This window comes from Sinocyclocheilus grahami, unplaced genomic scaffold (assembly GCF_001515645.1).
Source record: "Sinocyclocheilus grahami isolate Dianchi unplaced genomic scaffold, SAMN03320097.WGS_v1.1 scaffold437.1, whole genome shotgun sequence".
Lineage (NCBI taxonomy): Eukaryota > Metazoa > Chordata > Actinopteri > Cypriniformes > Cyprinidae > Sinocyclocheilus > Sinocyclocheilus grahami.
The window spans coordinates 944,681-961,087 of NW_015505616.1; the positions used below are offsets into that span (position 1 = coordinate 944,681).

The 16,407-nt window shown below is 36.4% G+C and overlaps 1 protein-coding gene across 3 annotated transcripts in view; it reads right to left on the reverse strand.

Annotated features, from left to right (window-relative positions):
• Positions 1 to 1,165: 1,165 nt before the first annotated feature.
• The window catches only part of LOC107551932 (ras and Rab interactor 2-like), a 20,553-nt gene continuing 5,311 nt past the window's right edge, over positions 1,166 to 16,407 (reverse strand). The window contains exons 3-12 of one of the 3 annotated variants that reach the window (XM_016233710.1): positions 14,959 to 15,071; positions 14,482 to 14,653; positions 13,158 to 13,269; positions 12,339 to 12,411; positions 11,625 to 11,716; positions 8,440 to 9,612; positions 5,011 to 5,319; positions 4,695 to 4,826; positions 2,844 to 3,007; positions 1,166 to 2,698 (exon numbers count right to left, since the gene is read on the reverse strand). In XM_016233710.1, the coding sequence (XP_016089196.1) occupies positions 2,402 to 2,698; positions 2,844 to 3,007; positions 4,695 to 4,826; positions 5,011 to 5,319; positions 8,440 to 9,612; positions 11,625 to 11,716; positions 12,339 to 12,411; positions 13,158 to 13,269; positions 14,482 to 14,653; positions 14,959 to 15,071 (2,637 nt within the window). In that variant the 3' untranslated portion in view covers positions 1,166 to 2,401. Of the gene's footprint in view, positions 2,699 to 2,843; positions 3,008 to 4,694; positions 4,827 to 5,010; positions 5,320 to 8,439; positions 9,613 to 11,624; positions 11,717 to 12,338; positions 12,412 to 13,157; positions 13,270 to 14,061; positions 14,145 to 14,481; positions 14,716 to 14,958; positions 15,072 to 16,407 lie in introns of those variants that run through there. The other 2 variants (XM_016233711.1, XM_016233712.1) reach the window with 2 other exon arrangements.

Here is a 16,407-nt window from a genome sequence, read left to right on the forward strand (position 1 = left end):
GCACACACTGACACGAAGAACAAGTCACGTTACGAACAGTGAGGCATTATTGGGTGTACATCGTGTGTTGATGATGATGGTTAAAAGCAGATAACGTGGTTGCCATGCTTGAAAAAAAATAAAAAATAAACATAAGTGGGAGGCTGGTAATGTAAAGGAAGAAATAAGAGCCGACTAAAATGAAGGTTTTGTGGATGACAGCGGTGGTGCTGATGCTGCACTGTCACCATGGTGACGGCCACGCAGTCAGCGCAGATGCTGCATCCAGACGATGAAATGTGAAGCGCTGTCAGGCGTCTTGTCCTCCTCTCCGGGGGTGACACTGACAGGAGCGAGACCCAGGGATTTGACTGTACTGTAAAAAGGGGAAACGGTTGCAGTTGTTTGCTATTTCTGCCTGATCTTATCTTTAACAACCTTTGGTGTAACCTAATGAAGTCTGGTTCATTAATTCACACATTTAAAATAAAGTAATAATTAACATAGATATTCAAAATGCTAATATGAATAACTTCTGAAAGTAGTCTGGTTGATTCAGTCATGGTAAATAATATTAAAGAATAACTTTTAGCAACTTTCATATGAATAATTAATAAAAATTAAAAGTAACCGAATAAATGAAATATTTTTTGAAATACTAATATTAAATAATATTTGACCTAAATAGCAATATTAATATAATTTACCTAATATATCGCAATATTAATATAATCACTAAATAATTGATTTATTTAAAATGCTAAATTAATAACTTTTGGTGTAACGTATTGTAGTCTGGTTGATTCATTCACGTTAAATAATACCGAAGACTTTTTTCAATATTAATAAATGTATTATAATTATTAAACATTAATGTAACATTAACGTAAATAATTATTAAATGTTAAAAATAAACAAATAAATAATATAATTATTTTAAATGTTAATATTAATAACATTTTTGGTGGAATGTAATCTAGCTGATTCATGCATGGACAATAATATTGAAGAATTTTTGCAATATTAAAAAAATAGTAATAAATGAATAATATAATTATTTAAAATACTAACATTTAATAATATTTTACAAACAAGTAATAATAATACCTGCATGAAGTATATTTTGGGTCGCTCAACAAAACATTTTTACAGTGTAACTTGAAAAACATTAAACTGCTTGAGATAATCAAAAGAATAAAGACACTCTTTATTTCCTGCAGTGCAAATAACCACAAAGGGAATAAAATATGCACAAGTTCAGTGTTCAGGAAACTGGTGCATTGTACATGTAATGGCACAAATATATATAACATTTACAGTGTAGAACATTTAGACATTGGCTGATGTATAAACAGCAAAGTGTTCTTATTTCAAATGAACAAAGTGAGAAAAAAAGCTTCTCCAGCCAATTTAACAGTTTGCAAGGTCACACTGACGCATCTCTATAAAGAAAAAGCAACCACATGATCAGGCATCATCTCTTCTGAAGCTCACATTTTGAAAGCTTCTTCCTTCAAAGAATTTTCACACTGATGTGTTGATTGAGTCTCTTGATGGCAGAGGAGACGATTCTTCTGACGAATACTTCAACACTCACTCGACCTGAATGCAAAAATAGCTTAAAGATTATATACAGAACTCTATAGGTTAACTAGAGAGAATCTCTGACACCTCCGTTTATGCATAACAATGGCACAATATGACTTTCATTGCAGTCCTGGCTTTTTTGGGGGAAAGATGCTACATTGAATTCATATTGAATCAAAGGGAAAAAATATATATATCACAGGTTCAATACCACATAACTTACAATACCCAATAAATGCCTTTTATATTAAACATTTCTATTCAAATTATAACTTAATGTGAATAAACACTATTTTACATAATGTAATATGCATATGTGTGACTTTCTAAAAATATAGCACACTTTGGTGTCACACTACGTTTATAAAAAATATATATATTTTCATTATATATTAGCATACAATTATGAATGATCAAACGATACAATTGTAATCTGTGAAACTGATAAAAATAAAAATATTTGTCATTATTGAAACCAAAGATGTATTTAGAAGTCTTCAGAATTTTGCATTCAAGCCAGTTGCTACTTATTTCTCCCACATTACCAAAAAACAATATTGCCTGAAATTCTGATACCCAAGAAATAACATCATTTGGACCCCCTTTAGTAAGAAAGACAAGTAAATAAATTATAAAAATAAAAAATTGTGTATTCTCATTTTTAAACAAATTGACTGGAATCATTAAGTGGAACGTTTCTATTCATGTAAAGTGCCAATTACATAATTCTTTTTTGAGCCACTGTGTCTATGAGACTTTTTCACTTTACAATCTTTATACACATTCCCTCATTAAACACTTTCCGGCTATTGAGTGTTCAGGAAACGTCCTGCATTCAAGACGAAGGAGTGGAACAGTTCATGTTGGGTATCGACTTGTAGACAAAGTAAAAGTGTTGACGGTTCGGTCGACTATGTATCTCTGCCTTTATCCACTGTGGGTGTGTGTCTGCGGCCAACTGCTGGCTGCTGTCATCCGTGTAGAGAAAGAGGCTGTAGTTTTCTGGATCAGACACGCGGAATTTGAGCGCACAAAGGCGGCACACTTCTTCCGTCGTGGCGTAGGGCTGCACCTGAAGGGTTTTAGCCGTGCAGCCGCTATCTGCCTTCTGCAGGGCCACTCGCATGTAGTTCTTCACACAAACAAACAAATAGACATAACAGTGAGTTTTTTACCACTCAAGAAACTTTATGGAATGAAAATAGTCAATATCCATAAAATACAGTCAGAAACTATTCAAATGTTGACCACAACCTGATTGGAGGTCAGGATTGTACCTGGAAGTCGTCCACTGAGGGCAGGTCTCTCTGCAGTGTGCGACGCTGGTGCCACTGGTGGAGTGTGCCGCGGGTTGCAGAGCTGAGTATTCGTGCAGCCTGCTCTTCCTGGAAGTTCTTAATCAGTGACATTGCTCCATATGCACTGGTGAGGTAATATCCTCCTGTACAGGATCAAGAGAAAAGGAGCACATTAATAAACAGTTCAAACATCTAGTGAACATTCCAAAACCTAAATAAAAACTTTAGTGCTATAAAGTATTGCTAAAAACCTACTTGAAAAACCTACACTACCATTCAAATGTCTGTCGGTAAGATTAAAAAAAATGCTTTTTTAAATAAGCAAGGATGCATTTATTTGATAAAAATACAGTAAAAACATTAATATTGAGAAATATTATTACAAATAAAAATTTTCTCATTTCCTGTATTTTAAAATGGAATTTTTATGGCATTATTCCAGTCTTCAGTGTCACATGATCCTTCAGAAATCATGCCGATTTGCTGCTCAAGAAACATTTCTTCTTATTATCAATGTTGAAAACAGTTACACTGCTTAATATTAACCGTGATATTTGCAGGAAGAACTGCATTTATTTGAAATATAAATCTTTTGTTGAATCAAATTAAAACTATGAAATATAAAAATATTTATTTAAAGGTGTTGCTTGTATCTATAGAAACAAAAGATTATATTTTCATGGGAGTAGGAGGAGTTAAAAATCTCTTTTGGTGCGCTTTGCTCACTGCGACTCTGATTGGTGAAATTGTCTAGTTTTTCACCACAAATTCTGCTATTAAGCAATACTTTTAAAAGTCAGTTGACTTAATGCAAACAGATGGGTTCAACAAAAGTATATGCAATCAGTTAATAATCTCTGAGCTCATAACAGGTCTGTTTTAAATGTTTATCAGTTCAGTCAATTTCCCTAAGGAGAAAATGAATGGCATTTTTACTTCCAGAACCTGAAACTATGAAATATAAAAATATTTATTTAAAGGTGTTGCTTGTATCTATAGAAACAAAAGATTATATTTTCATGGGAGTAGGAGGAGTTAAAAATCTCTTTTGGTGCGCTTTGCTCACTGCGACTCTGATTGGTGAAATAGTCTAGTTTTTCACCACAAATTCTGCTATTAAGCAATACTTTTAAAAGTCAGTTGACTTAATGCAAACAGATGGGTTCAACAAAAGTATATGCAATCAGTTAACAATCTCTGAGCTCATAACAGGTCTGTTTTAAATGTTTATCAGTTCAGTCAATTTCCCTAAGGAGAAAATGAATGGCATTTTTACTTCCAGAACCTGACTGTTGCACTCTATAGGCAACAACAGACAGCAAGGCAGTTCACTAGGTTTTAGGGTTTTCAACACATGCATTATTTACTGACCAGACTGGAAGTACTGGAATTTTGAAACTGACACAATGGGGAAATTATCACTATAATGAGGATCATCCTATCTGTTACATTAGATCAACAAGTCTGTGACTTGACTGTGTATATATACAACACAATACATCTTTTCCATGAAAGGCTGCCACAATGAGCTCAGTAAGTATAGGAGACACACCCAGGAGGAAATTACTCTGTGGGGAACAGAACTTCGTCATGCATGGAAAATGCTTGTCCGTTCTGAAACTCCTCCTACAGTTTGGATACTAGAATTAACTTTGTTAACATTGTCTTTATGAACAATGAAAGAGAATTCACATGAAATGCTGGACAGGAGAAACTAATACTGTTTTAGTTCTGAAGCTCTTCAATTTTTCCTCTTGATACAGAAAATCATTTAAAAGAATTCAGACTTATGTAACATTATCACATAAGCATGAGAACATGGTAACACACCTTCTCCATGCAGTAATGGGGGATCTATCAGCTCCATCATATACAGGATCTCAGTGTCCAACTGAGGCATGTCACACTGGACCAACACATATGTTAACATGGGTAGGAAATCATCTGCTCCAAACATCCGCACTGACGCACACAGAGGAAACATTTATTAGTGACCTTTACACAAGCCATTCCAGCAAGTACCTTCCACTTGATTAAGGTGCAAATACTTTTGCCTTTCAATTACTGATCTCATACACACCTAAAACATAAATCACATATAAAGCCTTTAAATAAACCCAAAAGACATAACTCCACCCATACACACCTTCATGGTCTTGCATAATATTGTAGATGAGTTTGCAGACTTTTAACAGCACCATAATCTTCCTCTCAGGTGAGTACATCCGGCACATGGCTCGGAGTTTTCGGCGGATCCTGAGGATGGCGTGGGCGTCTGGTGGCCGGGCTCCGTTCACGCCCAGCTCGTGAGGTTGTTTGGCCTTGGCCAGGGTCAGATTCTCCTGCAGCCTCTGCCACACGCCACCGGCCACCTGGAAGTCATGCAGCACTGACTGCAAGCAGCCATACAGAGGTTTCAGCACACACTTATGCATGGCCTTCTCCAACATTGGATCTGTGAAAGAGATGGAGTTTCGGTTAAAGCTTTAACATAAAAGTTTCAGAGACATTAAACATCTTCATAGTGATACAAAAAATTAGTAAAAAGGCATGAAGTTCTAAACTTTCTATTTAATACAGTTTTACAGGAATTGTTCACCCTCAAATGAGAATTTTGTAATAATTTACTCAACCCTCATGTTGTTCCAAACTAAAGAGATTTTGAAGCAGGGTTATATTGTTGACTAATACTAAAATTACAAAGTGACAAAAGTGACAAAAAAAATTGTGTAATAAAAACGAACTCAAAAGAAAAATACATATAAAAAAAATTAACTTATTTTATTCACTTACATTGTATGGAAAAGAGCAGCATAGAAGATCAGTCATACAAGTTTGGAGCGACGTGAGCATAAACAACAAATTATGACAGAATTTTCATTTTTTTGGGTGAACTATTCCTTTATATCTCAACAGTGTGAATCATTGCATTTGTGGCGCATTTTCAACAGCCAGAGCATTTTACATTGAGTGTCATCTCACATCAACTTTAATGCAATTGTGTAGTTTTGGTGTGCCAGAAAACCAATGAACAGTTATCATTTGATGATGAAGAATACAAACTGACACTTTTATCCAAAGTGAGGAACAGCACAAATATCTGTTCTGCACCAGTAAAAAACCAAAACATCCAAAATGCTTAGAGTGCGTACAATGTCTGCTGAGCTTATGGAAAAACTGACACAGACATTACAAGATATATTAGGCCTAAGCTCTCGGTTATCAAGTCTTGCTGTGAAATAAGGGCTGTCTGAGATGCAAAGGGCAAGTCAAATGAGGACAAAAGCAGGCCTTACATCAGTTGTCTGTACACTATAGAGTTCTTAAACAAGCAATTACACACTATGACAATAACATTTCTATAATGAAACTGTATTATTCAGAGTGTACACAAGATGTATAAATATTAGAAGCTACAGTTACCTGTAGATTACAGATTCATATCATGCACCAAAATGTTGTAAACCTAAAGAATTCACTAAAGAGTTACTCCTACAAACACACATAACTCATAACAAGTAACTTATCTTCCTTGTGAGTGTGACTAACTACAAATGAGACAGACATACAAAACGGAGAGCATGAAAAATATAATTAGATTAGTCTTTTCAAAATCTGTAACAATTGCACAATTTTAGTTGTGCAACATGTTCTGAAGCTAGGGGGTAGAATTTAGCAGTGACGCTAGGGACATGTCCCTACCAAAATCCAGTTACTACTATGTCCCTAGTAATAATTTTGATCAAACAATTACATTTAATGTATATGCAACCAATGATGTTAAAATTTTGGCTGCATCTGAAATAAGGCATTCCATGTTACCCGAGATGTTTAAGCAAATATGTGCTCTTTCACAGTTCAGTTGAATGCTAAATTTTACTCGCTTTAACTTAATGTTGTTAAAATGAATGTAGAAAATTGTTAGGTGCATTATCCACAAAATTAAAAACAAATCTGAAATAAGAGTGTGGGGTTCATCTGTCAATCAGAGATTTTTTATTTCGGTTATGTCCCTACCAATGTCAAACTCAAACCTACTTTGATTGCACAAAAAAAATTAATAAAAAATTACATTGGCTTGCTGTACATTGGGTATATACATATGGACATATGATTAGGATAATCATACAGTACCACGGTATAATTCAAAGTAACATGCTATTACCATTTAATTCCTTCACTGTACCACATTACTATTTTGTAATAAATGTATTAAAAACACAGGTGGCTTTGTTCTTCAAGGTGGTATGCTAAACATTTGAAACATACAAAAGTGTATGAATTAAGGATCCTTAATTTTTATTTATTGTTATGTCCCTTATGTACTATTGTGTAACCATGGTAACACAACACAGCTTCAAAGCTAATAACATTACAGTTAAACAAACAAAGAAAAGTCTGGCCTTTGGAAAACATTAATCATTAATGTGGAAAGCGTTAGCCTATCTTTAAGCTAAACCAACAACATATTGCTGGGATAAATTACACAAATTTTAGTGCTCCACTCATGAAGAATTTGAACACTTTATTACTTGCCTTAGGTTTAATATGCAAGTATTATTTTTGGTATGATTAAAGTATTCATGCAGAATTCTAAAATGTCTGCATTCAAGCTCTCTTTATTGGTTTTTAACTGACCTATAAAAATGTTTTTAGCATATTTAATATATTAAGAGCTATAAAACAGGATTATATAATATTTGTCTTAAAATGCACTTACTCAATATTTAATCTGCTATTAAAATGACTGCTACTCTGTGTGAATTGTGAAATGCGCACCTCATTTCAGCTATTTCCATAGCTGAAGCTGTCATTTTTATGCAAACCAGACTAGTTAATATGATATTACTGGCCTTGCACTTACCTCAAACACTTTTCAATGCAACTGCAGAGAGGAAAGCTGAACTCGAAAGGTATTTCAGATATAATGCTTGTGTTTCACTGCTCAGTTGCTCTTGTTTCCTATTTTTGCTATTCCCACCACACTATCAACAACCTTTTAGCCTGCATTTTCCACTGTATAAAAAAGCTGCTCAGTACTGATAAGGGTAAACTCGCATTCAAAACAAAATATGTTTCTAATGTCAGGTATATACTGTATAACAATGGCATAATTGCATATCAAAACATAGCCCTTCCTTTCAGGTAAGTCAAAGTAATCAGACCTTGAATTTCTGTATGAGTTTGCAAACTGCATAACATTTCAAAATGCCACAACTAATAGTTTCCAGATACTAGTAAAATGACCAGTGAATAAAACCCACCCACCCATCCACCCACCCAGCCAGCGCAGCACAGTTACTATAAGTAAGCCAGGGGTGTCCATTCCTGCCACCAGCAGAGTTTAGCTCTGTCCCTAATTAAACAGACCTAAACCAGCCTAATTAAGGTCTTTAGGATTACTAGAAATTCCAGGCATATGTGTTGGAGCTAAACTCTGCAGGAAAGTGGCCCTCCAGGAACAGGATTAGATATCCCTGAAAGTAAGCCATTCGTAGGTTGATCTCCCAGAAAGGTGCTTTCAAAATTACTCTGGTTCAACATGGCTCTAAAAAGAGTGCTGAAATCTACTCACCTATCTGGTCCTCGGGCATGTAAGACTCTATAGGCGGGTTCATTTCTGAACTCTGTTTGAGGTAAGCTTTCATCTGGGTCATGAACTGCCGGATGGTCTGCAGAAGATCCTGGCTGGACGAGTGGCAGTTTTTATTCTCCTGCACAAAGCTCACATAGTCCTGCACCAGGCACCCAAAGTAGGACGTTTTGTCTTGGGACAACTCAATGATCCGGAGCAAGATGCGTTTTTCAGGTGTAGCCAGTACACTGAAAACACCTCGGACCTTCCGGAAGTGTCCCCTTAGTGCTCGTGGGATAACAAGCGATCTTGGACGTGCTCCCACTAGTTCGACCGTCAGGAGTTTCTTTGAAATGCGGGAAGCATGAAGGCGGAGATGCAGATCCCTTTCAAGTCCCACACCGTAGTCGTCCTCCTCGTCGTCGTCATATTCATCACTGCTGTCATCCGTGGAGAGGCCTTTGCCAACACTCTGGGATAGTCCCAAAGGGAGAGGATGCGGAGGAGAATCCAGAGAGTCCGATGAGGATGTAGACAAGCTTCGGCCACTTGAGCTTCGCTCTTTCTCTTCATGTCCGGTCCATTGCTGCAGGATGGTGCTGCTGGTTGGGTTTAAAGGAGTCGTATTGGCTTGAGAAAGGGCTCTAGAGATGGTCTCGTCATCTAACGCAATGGTACAGCGGTAGCTGTCAATGTCTGGTGCTTGTGGAGGTCGTGGTGGAGGATTGTGTCTCTGACTCATTCTGGTAATGCCAGCACTCAAAGGTATAGTCTTCGGACCTGGGGATGCAGTAGGGCTATGAACCAAAATACGAGGAGGAGGTGGTCTTGGTGGAGGAGGGGGACGAGATTTTCCGTTTTTGGCTGTTGGGCCCTTTGCGATCACCGTTTCTAAATTTCCAGTGACATCTTGCTGTGTCTTGAGAAAGACAGGGTTGATAAAAGACAAAGCACTGCTGGAGCAACTTCTTTCACCTTCTGAGATATTAGGGCAGGTGTCGGTCAGTGGTAGTGGGACATTTAGCTTCCCAATTGGGGTGCAGGTTTGATCCTCTATCTGTAAGACATCAGAGCAGTTGCCGTGCAGAGAGATCGGCGGTCTGTCCTGAACCAGAGAACTGTTTGGGGTAGAGAGTGTCCCTTGTTGTTTGTTGAGAGAAGAGTCCCAGAATGCTGGAATAAAAGAGAGAATCTGATTAATGGTTAACAACACACATGTACAAACCTCATACCAACACAACCACAAAAGCAGCAAACACACCCACTCCAGCTTCCTACCATAGACCACCACACGTTGTCAGCGTACATGTGAATTTGAGTGTGTGTGGCTGTATCTAGTTACAGCCAGGCTAAAGCGTCTGTTCACTTCTGTTGTCCTCAGGCCCACTGAAGTTCTTGGGAGAAATTTAGCGAGCTCAGTCGTGCATTTCAGAAACCTGATTCACAAACGCCATTCAAACACACCCAGCACAGAGCTGGCCAAAAACTGAGTCATTTATCCAAACAGACAGCGTAGCGTGTATGGGGAGGTTAATTTCACAGAGCACACCAAACCCCTCCTCTTTCTCCTCCCCATGCTTTCTGTCTCTCTCCCCACCCATTTCAGTACGGTTTCTCCTTATGTTAGTTTGATGGGCCAGTTTCTATTAAGAATAAATAGTTATTCCACAGTCAGCCTCGTTCAAAAGAGACTTCAAATTAATGAATCAAACTTACAATTGTTCTGTGGCAACTTTAGTGTACATATTAAGGGTGTTGCTAAGGTTATACAAGTGTTTTTTTGTTGCTGTTTTAGTTCATTGCTAACTTCTCAAAAATGCTGTCTCTTACTAAGGCAGAATGGAACTATCACTGTTAAGGAACAAAGGAAGTTCCGTGTCGGTACACACACACACACACACACACACACACACTCTTTCCCTCAGTGACCTCTATGCTCTGATTAGCTCACATATTCTCACACGCTATCTGGAATGTCAGCTGGACTAATAATAATAACATGGAACTGAATAGTAGGCCAGCATGTTCACAGCTGTGGTGACGAAGAGACATAGTCAAACACACAAGAGTGGCAAAGATTCCTTCTTCTTCTCTATGAACATTGCAATATTTCTTCATTATTTGACAAATAATATTTGATACTGATTCAAGATGGTCTGAAGCATGTAAGAACATACAAAAATATTGCATTACTAATTATTACTTGTACATGCAACATGCCTGAGTATACTGAAAAAAACCACTCTGCTTTCCTGACACACTTGACATCACGTCACCCCTGCTTTTTTAAGGGAGCACCAGTGGCAGGCTTGACTCACTTGGTGCCCTAGGTCAGAGACAGGAGCAAAAACATAAAAATAAATTTTTACAAATGTAAGAAGTGTTAGTCTGTTTGTGCTACTGCTGTTTTCATTTAGTGTGCATGGGGACCAGGGTTCTAATCCTAAAAACTATTATGTGATTTTTAAAAAACAAAATGAAGGACATTTTTTAATAATTATAATTTTTATTGTATGAAAAGGGCCATTTTGAATTTCTGATAATACTGACGATTCTTTTTGTGTTCCAAATTCCGCTTGGCTCCAAAATCAGAGAGAGTGAATGACCCCTGAATTCGAAAGGACGTTGGACAACTGCTATTTTAGTGCTTGGGATATTTATTTTAATTTTAGTTAAAGTCTTTGAAATTTGTTGTGTGCTTTTGTCTTTTTTTAAATGTCAATAGAGTTTTTTTTTTGGTTTTTTTTGCACATGAAGTTAAACTAAATGAGAACTATTGCTTTGTCAACTAAATGAAATAAAATTAATTTTTTATTAATTTTTTTAATATTTGATTTTATTTCAGTTAATGTTTATTTTATTTCAAGTAATGAAAATATTTTTAATTGTTTCAGTTTTAGTTAATAACCCTGCGTTGGACATTTCCCCCCTAACCTATTTTGAGTAAATTCACAATTCATCTGTCACAAATAATACACATAATCACAGATATCTACATTACTGTGCAGATATAATATTTTAGATTCATATAGGTGGAGCATACAAATAGATAACCATGGGGCAAACAGGAAATAATGTATTATTATATATCATTTTATATATATATATATATATATATAATTGTATCTATATTAAATGAGATATTGATCATAATTTTAAGTGGATTAGACTAGCTAGGTCAGTACCTGCTCCTTGCTGAGCCACTTCATGTAGATCTGACAGGGTCTCAGCTGAGTGGATGGCCTCAGGAAGCTTCAGGGTAAATGGCAGAATGTCTCTAATATTAAACAAAGAGAGTCAGACAGACGTGAAAGAAGGTAAAAAAGGGGACACAAAAGGAGAGATTCAATCTTTTCCTACATTAATGGTGACAGATTATACATCATATTCAGGCTTGAAAAAACAAACATCACATGGAGAACTGTTGCAGTCTACTGATTTATGGATGATATCAAATAAATAATTTGTACTTATTATTATTTGGCCATATATTACTTCATACTGTTGCTGATAAGGTGAATTCATATAAATGTGTCATATGAGCAGTGCGTTCAATTTCTGCACAATCATTCATTGTTTCTTTACTCATAAATATTGCATATACTGTCTTTTATGCTCTTATCACACTTTAGCACCGCAGTGAAGGTAAGGACGGCAAGATAGCAATTAAACACTTTATCCATTCCAAATACAATCAAATTGTTCATAGTGGATTGTTTCTATATGCTACAAATGTGAACGTGGGAGTGGTTGAGTTACATACATAAACTACAGTGCTTAGGGTTAGGGATTTGTTCAACTTCCTAATCATATGTATTAGCAATAGCAATAATGATGCTTGTCTTACTAGTCTAATAATTGACAAGTTTAATAATTATCAGTCATTACAAAAGTGTTACCTGCTGATACAATAAAAGGCCACAAGACGAAAGAGGTCAGCAAAACTGATTCCTGAGCCCTCCAGAGAAAATGCTAGGAAAAAAAGAGCAATACACACCAATAAGGATTTATAATCGCCAAGCATTTTCACAATTTCATCCATCATAAAAGCACAGGGGCACTGAGTGTTGCTCTAGATTCTTCATTTGTTGGGAATTTTCTGAACTGAAATGTTTTGGGAAATTTCTGAACTTGGCAGGTAAAACGCTCACAAGCCTTCAGCGCCCTTCAGACCACATCCATTTCCAAGGCACAGAGGAAATTCACAGCTGGATTGCGCCCAGGCCAAAAACGCTAGGGTGTGTCTGATATTTCACATGGAGAATTTCTTTGAACTGCACTGCTGTAAATACATGAAATGCTGCCAGGCTACTATTGTGATGTTTAGCTGCAAATATGGTGCCTCTGTTTCAAACCAAGCCAGTTGCAAATAGCTGCTCAGGTTAAAATAACTGATGACTGATTATAACTACCTGTGAAACGAGGGAAAAACTCCCCATTCTGACTCAAAACAGAGATTTATAAAGTGATATCAAAAGTCATTACCAAGCAGTCTTTGACCTCACAACTGCATGCACGTGAAAGTAACAAGCTGCTCAGTATCAACAAACAATAAATAAGATAGATAACCAAAAAAAACAAAGAAACACCCACAATATCTTTCACAGCCAAACATCATGAACTGATGGTGACACAGTACACAGAAGTAGATATGGCTAGATGTGAGCAGAGTGTCAACAACAGTTATGGCTTAATATGATATAAGGGATCTGACATACTGTACTGGCTCTCCTTTACAGGGATGTGAATGACGGAGGAGTCTGAGCTACCATCCATGTGGAATGACAGGACCTTCTTTTGGAGGACAGATGATTTCCACACTAAAAACACCTGGACAGGAAAGAAAAAAAATGCTGATGCAGTAGTTCTTAAAGGGACAGTTCACCAAAGAAAAAAAAAAAAAATCTGTCATCATTTACTCACACTCACGTCGTTCCAAACCTGTATGAATTACTTTTCCTGTTGTGCACAAAAGAATGCTGGGATGGTAGTGGATGGTAGCCATTGATTTCCATAGTATGGAGAAAAAAAAAACTATGGAGGTCAGAGGCTAACATTAACTTTTTGGTTACCAACATTCTTAAAAAGTGATGTCAGAATTTTCATTTATTGGGTGAACTATACCATTAACCTTTTTTTATCTCCCAGTTCTAAAATGAAAGTACTGATATTAAATTAATTTATCATGATTCATTTTGTGATTTCAAAAGTTTCAAGAACCGTATGCTCTTCAATAAAACAAGGAGGGGGTGAAAAGAAATGTGATTTCAGTTTACATCTCGATTTTATGCTTTTAAGCATTTTAATTTAGATTGGAATTAGATTATTCCGATTTATTAATAAGAATGTATTAAATACTAATTTTGAGGCCCTCTACTGGTTAAGAACCACAGCTCTAATGGCAATGAATTTGCTCTCTGAGAGTTTATAATGTGTCTTGAAAAGTATTTATCAAAAATCTCAATTAAAGTCTCTAGTTCATATTTTTCTTGCACCAAATGTTTCACCGATTAATCACAAATTCTGTTGTAAATGCAAATATTTTCTATAATAAAGGAGTTTATAACTTTAATCTCCTTAAATTTTTAAGGAATAATGGATATTCTGTCATCATTTACTCACCCTCATGTAACCACAATCCTGCATGACTGACTTTCTTTCGAGGAGCATGAAAGGAGAAGCTCAGATGAATGTTACGCTATTCTTTAGTGTACTGCAGTGTGCACTCCTTCCAAGTCTTCTGAAACCATACAATATTGTATTTTGCCTGAATGAGAAATGTTAAGTACATAACAACAGGTCTTTCCAACACACAAACCTATAATTAGCTCCAGACTCGGAAAAAAATCATGAAATGTTTTATGATACTTTTTGTCATCTTTGAAGCTGTATAAATCAACATCCACTCTGGAAAACAGAAACCTGGATATTTCATGAAAGTGGGGCTGGAACCAAAACAAGGGTGAGTAAATGATGACAGAATCTGAATTTCTGTGAACTGAGTCTGGTGTCTTTGTGTTCACTCTCTCGGACATATTTTACCCCAGCTGGTTGCTGCAGTAGGATGCCAGAGGCCTCTTGCTGGTCGATGGAAAGCAGAAGCCAGATGGGGTGTGTGTGTATCAGTTTGTCCAAGACACTCACACTTATGCTCGTACCATCCCCATCAAGCACAGGATAATGTAGACACAAAGCGCTCATCTCTCCCTCTATCCTACAGGGAACAAAATGGGTGTAGTGGGTTGTCTTTGTTTTGATAGAGATGTCTTTTATGTCCTTTAAAGGAAGAAAAGGCATTAGAAAGACTGACTAGACGCTGGTGCCCTCTACTGGACTCTACTGTAAAACGTACAGAGGTTGTTTAAATGTAATATTACAGTACATAAACATAATAGCAATGCATCTATTAAAAGTACAGATAATATAGTTATTGTTTAATTTAAATGCTCTGTTATTTAGCTTACTGTACAATGATGGTCTTAATGCATTCTTGATATCTGTATGGCAATGTGTACTCACTCTATAAACATAGAAATGTCTGGAGCTCTGTCTGGATCTCTGTCTTTTTCCTGCGCAGCACGAACCATTTGCTGCTCCAATGCACCCAGTGACAATGCAAACGCATCGACAAGCTGCACACAGACAGAAAAAGTAAAATCTTACTTGTCCAAGCATAAAACATCTCGGTGAATTAATGTAGTGGCCTTTTTTAAATCCACTTTGGCAATATCCCTTTAGCTAATAAAGAATCTGAAAAAGAGAGAAACTGCCAGGAAACCTGCAGAGAACAGTGAAGGAAAAAGAAGTGTTTAACTGCAAGCTATAAACTCCTAATTGTGAGTTTAAATCTCACAATTCTGACTTTTTTCTCTGAATTATAAGTTTACATCTCACGATTGTTTTTTTCACCCATTATTGAGTAAAAAAATTAAAAAGGTAATTGCTACTTCTTGTCTCACAATTCCGACTTTTTTCTTGCAAATCTGAGTTTATATCTCATTCTGAAGAAAATCAGAACTGTGAGATATAAACGCAGAATCGAGAAGAAGAAGAAAAGTCAGAATTGTGAGATAAAAAGTTGTATTTTTTTTTTTATTTACCTTTATTATCCTGTGGCGGAAACAAGCTTCCATACTCATGTAATGTAAGTTTATTGGATTTTTGGGCACATTTTATTGTCCACCGGGCAAAAAGGATCACATTTTAAAAAGTAATAGCACATCTCTTTTCAACAAAGTGCATGATTTGGTGTAACATTCATGTCCACTGCACAAATGGAGTTAAAAAATTACCAAACCCTCTATTTTACATACATTTAAATATTCTGCATAGTATAAACAACTGTCTAGTTTGTAGATAAACAAAATAAACAAAATTAGCAGTGCCTGGCAGTCTGTTAGTGGCATTCTGACCAATACTACTTTCAAAATGAAGTAATGTTTCCAATATGCCACTATGGTGACTGCACTATGTTGACTCCATGTAAATATTCTGAATCACTGTGCCAGCTTCCTGCGCTTTCAATGTTGACCTGCAATTATGGACTATTTGGGATTCAATTGCAGGCCATTAAATGCAGATAAAAACAGAATCAAAAGAGAGTAGTTCTTCTATTGTAATTCCTAGTGCTAGTGAAAAATTCCTGGAGTGAATGTCATAAAATACAACAAACTAGGCAAAATAAACTTTAGATGAGCGAGATGGAGGATGAGGATGGAACAGAGATAGCTTGTTTATAGATAGATTGTTTAGACAATGATAAAATTAAAAAAAGCCCTGGAGAAGAAGAAGAAGAGATGAAAGACTAATTAAGGAGAGAGGGGAGAGAGAGAGAGAGAGAGAGAGAGAGAGAGAGATGTGCTGCAAAAAAGAAACATCTATTATGGAACGCTTGAATGGTCCTGTCTGGGCAACAAGTCCTGCTGCAGTCTCACACACACACACACACACACACACACTCTCTCTCAC